At 36.6% G+C, this 6,000-nt stretch overlaps 1 protein-coding gene across 2 annotated transcripts in view; it reads right to left on the bottom strand.

Annotated features, from left to right (window-relative positions):
• The window catches only part of LOC306845162 (serine/threonine-protein kinase N2), a 37,170-nt gene extending 31,375 nt beyond the window's left edge, over positions 1–5,795 (bottom strand). For both annotated transcript variants that reach the window (XM_079377798.1, XM_079377797.1), the window contains exon 1: positions 5,377–5,795. In XM_079377798.1, the coding sequence (XP_079233924.1) occupies positions 5,377–5,397 (21 nt within the window). In that variant the 5' untranslated portion in view covers positions 5,398–5,795. The remainder of the gene's footprint in view (positions 1–5,376) is intronic.
• Positions 5,796–6,000: the final 205 nt, after the last annotated feature.

A 6,000-nucleotide genomic window follows, 5' to 3' on the forward strand; every position in this document is an offset into this window, starting at 1 on the left:
CTGAAAGCGCCTCTCTTCATGTGATCAGTGAAATCTGACTCCTGTTACAATGAGCCACGGCAATGTAATGCATGCTGTATGGAAACAAGCAGGTGCTTTGGAGCAGCTCAGACACCTGCTTAGAATTTGTCATATAAACATCCTCTATCGTAATGAAAATAGGCAGAATCTCATGAAAATCACATACAAATCATATACTGTCATAATCATATGTTTTTTAGCTTCATGTTTCATCCGTGGAAATGTTTTCCTGGGTTTCTGTACAGAACTGAATGTGGAAGTGCACTGATTTATTGATTTGGTTATTTTTGTTCCTTTGTGCAGTGGCTCAAATACGAAAAAATAAACTGAAAATAAAATAAAAATAAACTTTGTGGTAGTGTGTAATGTAATTTTGTTAAAACAGATAATTGGTAATTGTTCAGAAACCAGTACCAAGCCCTGTGTGTGAGCCTGTTGAGATATCCGCCTGGGGAAATTTTTTGCCTTGATGTGAAATTTGTGATTTAGTGGATTTCTATTGAAATTATTAGATTTTGCCAAAAAGTAAATGTGACACCACCTTAAGGGTCATAAGGAAGAAATGGAAGATGTAAACTGGTTTTAAGAGCCAAGAACCTAGTGTGGCTGGAGAACAACCTCACTTTCCTCCTCAGCTTTCTGATATATAGCAGTGAGAGACAGGGAAACGTCTGTGTCCCGTCTGTGGCGAGTCCTGTAAATGCTTTGGCTGGCTGAACACGGAAAGTAATGCAGCTAACAGAGAAGCCAGGAATTGACGCTGAAGAAAGACAATGCCAAGAACATGAGTCAGTGACACATATGCAACTGTATAGGAGGAAAGGAAGAAATTAAGAACAAAAAGACATTGGCCAAGACTCTTGGTTGGGTTTTTCTCCCATAATAAATGCCCCACCCTGAGAGAAGGACCTGTCTGTGGAACAAATCCACTAACAGGGAACACAGTGGCCACATTGCATAACAACCTAACTCCCACACAGCAGACAGCAGATTGCCAAATGGCTTGTGGCACACTGAGGTCAGAAAGATCATTTAGGCTACCTGTACAAGATATCAGATAACTAAAGCAAACTGCAAAACTTCAAAAAGGTACTATACCAAGACTTCACTGCGGTTTCCAGCTGAAATGAACACTAGAGGTACTAAAACACCAACAACTTTAATTCCTTTTCACACTTCTGTGATTACAGGGCCAGATTATAGATTAATAAAGCATTTTTAGTGTGGTTTCTTGCACAATGTTATGACCTCAAAACACTTCTACAGCTGTGAATGATTAGTAAGTGAATACATTTAAATGTGCGTCACAGGTCTTTATGTAGAGCTTATTTTATGTAGTAAACTTGCTCAGTAGCTCACCTGGTACAGCATTGCATGAAAAAATTTGAAATTGTATTTTGAATTGTCAATTTGAAGCCTAATCAAACTATTGGTTAGGCTTAGGGTAGGGTTTAGTGTAGATCAACCTTTTAACTGTACAATAAGTATTTAAATAAGAGGAATCTCTGAAGCTGGTGTTCCTCAGTGCGGTCAGAGTTGCTTCAATGAAATCCACAACTGGACAATAGTGAAGCGAACAGAGAGAAAAACACTGAAACCGATACTGCAGATTTACTCTCTCCCCTTGACATTCTTGTTCCTCTCTATGAGAAAACTACTGAAATTGTATTTGCCAGTGTTTCTTTTAATGCCGCTATTATATTCTGTGCAGCACTTTGTTTATTATAATAATTGTTTATTTTTATTATTTATTATTAAAACTACAATGATTTTAATGCATCAACGAGTTTCCTAGACCATTTTAGTTTGTCACTAGTTTCAGGGTTTCTCCTTGTTTAGTGATGCATCTATTTAAATTGCATTATAAACATATATAAAAAAAAAAAAAAACTTTAGTATTTGATTCATAACTCTGTTTAAGTGAATCAAAACTGAAGTCTAATCAATTGAATATTTTGCATTACATGCTCAGGTTAATACTGCAGGTTAATATTGCTGTATATTACTGTCATTGTTATTGCATATAACTATAATATATTAAATATAAATGATAAAAAAATACTAAACGACAATTTATAAAATTTCATAAACTATTACTGCTATATTATTATTTGCTAAATACCCAAGTTCTAGCGTCCATGTGTTTAGATTTACTTTTGTAAGTTAGAGTACAAAATGGGTAAAGGGGAAAGGAGTCCCAACATGTGAAGCCCTCCATAGAGCTATGTTGGGCCTCCATGACATCAGTGACTGGACGGTTCTCTGAAACTCCACCCACTGAAGAGAATCATGAATGAGCTTAGAGCCAATGAGGGTTTGAGCATCATCCTGGGAGTTTTATCTCAGAGCTCATCCTATTATGGTTTTACCATGACCCCAAGCACCCACGCCAGTGAAAAGACTTTCCTCTAACCCACTACCTTATTTGTTCCATTACCATTCTGTAGTTAACTCGCACTCACAGCAAACACATAAGCCAATACACCTTGTGCTCTAGCACAGACCAGTCAGGAAATATAGAACTAGATTTAATGGGAACATATGTCAGGTGACTTGCCAAGTAAACAGATTAACAGAAAGACAGATTTTCCACCTTAATGCCACATTTAAAAACAAACTAACAATAATGACTTAAAAATCTTATTTGTCATTCTACACGTTGATCAATCTGCCCAATCCTGTTTAACTGGGAGGTTCTTGACAAGTCTGTGACTAATTGATGGATGGGATGTATGCTTTCGTAGCAATAGTAGTAATTAAACTATTACTAGTAGTAATAGTTGTATTTAATTATTTAAAATATCTAAAAAATAGTGAATTAATATTTATTTACTATTCACATGAGATTTTCACTCCCCATGGGGAAATATTTGCCTACAGATTGACCCATAAGCCATCAAATATTTTTTAGTATTCGACATTTTAGATTTAGGACATTTTTTTACATGAGCTTTTAGCCATGGAATTAGGGAAAAAAAGAGACTTATTTTATACAGGTACTTGGTTTAACTAGAAATTTATCTGCAAGCAATCTGTGATAGAAATGAACTGGTATCAATGTTGAGATGAAACATTACCCTTTCCTGTTACTTTCAGCTGATTATTTATCAGTACAGAAGTCCATTTGAGGTACTTCTTTATTATAACTTCCTATAGCATATGCATTCTGCAAACTGCTATGTACAGCTATAGGCCCTTTTTTTTGATGGGCTACAATAGCACATTGGACAGGAGTACTCAGTAGAAAATACCCAGTAGAATTGGAACTGCAATATTAATGCATGTAAGCTTATGTATGAGTTTAGTGTGTATATTATAAAGTCTGCATACAGCCAGAGCACAAGTGGATTGAAACCAAAACCAAAGGTTTTACAAAACAATGAGACGTAATGGCCAAAGACATGAATATGAACATGTTTAACATAGTTCTGTCGGTAAAAAATAACATGTTTTATGTAAACCATTGTTGTCACAACAATGAGTGCACAGCTTGTTTTCTGTTGTTTTCTCAAGAAATACATTGTATTATAGTTAAATAAATTACAAAAAAAGAAAAAAAAGAACAAAGCACTATTCACAGTAACAAGAAAGGAAGAACCCAAAACCTGCAGTGAAATTCCTTTCCAAGGAAGTGTGCCCTCAGTTGCTTATGCCAGTGTGTTTGACAATGATCTAAACTAATCTTTAAAGAAAATAAAATGTGCTTATCCTTACATCCTCTTCCCTTAGCTACACAAAAAAACTTCCTACCCAAAGACTGTGGCATTTCTGAGCTAATGCCTCTCTCTCCTTCAGTGATTTGGCTGCAGATAAGAGCTAGAGCAGTGCTTCCCAAACCTGTCCTGGAGGCCCCCTGCCCTGCATCTTCTGTTTGTCTCCCTTATCTAACACACCTGATTCCACTCATCAACTCGTTAGTAGAGACTGCAAGAACTAAATTGGGTGTGTCTGATTAGGGAGACATACAAAATGTGCAGGGCAGGGGTTCCTCCAGGACAGGTTTGGGAAGCACTGGGCTAGAGGATACCGGTCCAACACTCCAGCCAAGAGTATCAGTTAACTTGTTGGGTTTCAGTTGAGCCTCACTGCAATTAGGTGGGGAGGAGACAACCCAAACACAGCAATCAAACAAAGCAACAAAATGACACGAGTTTAGAAATGATCCTTTCACAAAGGCCTGACTCACAACCATTGACATTTTCTTTACTTTGTATTGTTTTCACTTAAATCACATTTTGTCTCTTGAGAACTGTGACAGTACAAAACCTACATGTCACACAACTAAAATAAACAAAGGGTTGAACTAGTTTAAAAAGCCAAAACAGCACAATATAACATACTATTTGAGGAAATATGCCTTTTAAGAGATCAACAGATGCAAATCAGACACAGAATTACGTTACATGACTAATGATGGAAAGACCATCAAATTAGGCAACAGCTGGACTAAAACCCTTACATAAGTCAAAATATCAATTTATGACCTTCAGTTTGCAAAAAGCCAGTTCATACTTCTCTAAATTAATTCTGAATCAAATCAAAACTTGCATATTGTTCAGTGCTGGCGTTTGACATCAGTTGTTTGTAAAGTTTAGTAGGCCTACTACATTTTCTTCATATAACTTGCTATATAATTTTAAACGGAATGTTTGTTTTTTAGAAACGTGTTTAATAAAAAGCAGGCAAACAAACACTGACATTGCCTCATACAGTATTCAGCAGTGTTTCAGGGAGTTGCCAGGGTGGAATCGTTCAGGATATGTTACTAATAATAGATTTTACTCCAGATTTCCCCTCACCACACAGGCACTGCTCTACATTATTTCGTTTGCATATATACACTCCTTTTTAAAATATTAATGTTTTCTTCATGAAAACAGCTCACAGGGTTTTTGAGAAAACGAAAGGGCATTATTAGTGCATTTTAGACAGTATACAAAAAGGAAACATTTTGTTTTCAAACAGTTAGGCTAACATATATCGTAAATATTACGTTGAAGAAACAGTAAATTAAGCAACATTATGCGAAGCAGCACAAAGAGGTACAAAACATTAAGTAACCGCAGTTCCGAATGCTACTGAAGTTATGTAAATACAATATTATTATACATATAATACACTTCGTTTGTAGTAAAAATGCATAGTTTATCAATGGGCTGGGATTGAAGCAGTTGGTCTATGTGTCAATATTTCTAGGCCACATTTAACCCTTTCAGACACAGTTAAAAGTCACTATCTAATGCTTAAGAACAGTGTTGAAATGTTAAAGTAGTGATTAGAAGGTAATGCGATCAAAGTGAGTTGACAGTGTTGAAGCGCGCGGTCAGTAAATAAGAGATTAAATAATTCTCTCACCTGCACGGGATCGGCCGCCATCTTGCCTCTTAATAACTTTGAATCAAACTCAAGGGAGCAAAAAGGAGGAATGTCAGTAAGAAGTTAAACCTCTCCACTTCTCTCCTAGTTAGCTCGTATTTCTTCCTGATTCTGAAGAAAAACACATCGGATCCACGACTTGGGCTATTCCATAGCGCAGCCGGTAAACTTCCCAATTCCCATGACGCTGCCGAAATAGCCTTGTTTGATATATAAAAAGCAATTATATAAAAGCTTTAAAAGTTTCAGGAAACCAATACGTGACAGATCCACGCACACGGCCGTGGAAATGCGAGTGTTTTGAATGCGTGTATTGTTGAACACGCTCCTCTTCTCCGCTCTCCCAGCTGGAGTCAAATCCTACACTTCCAGTCATGTGATCAGAAACTCTATTTCCCATGAGTGTCCATGCACACTGCCAAATATAGAGTTCAAATCATTCTTGTAGATTTACCTCGTATCAGATTACATCAGCGCCTAATGTTTGAAAATTACAGAAATACATCAGAGAGTATTTCCTCTGCATTTGTGGATTTGCAATTTTACATTTCTGTAGGCTTCAACCTGTCAAAATGTAGGAATAGGTGCTTTATAGGCTGTATT

The sequence above is a fragment of the Barbus barbus genome, assembly GCF_936440315.1.
Source record: "Barbus barbus genome assembly, chromosome: 25".
NCBI lineage: Eukaryota > Metazoa > Chordata > Actinopteri > Cypriniformes > Cyprinidae > Barbus > Barbus barbus.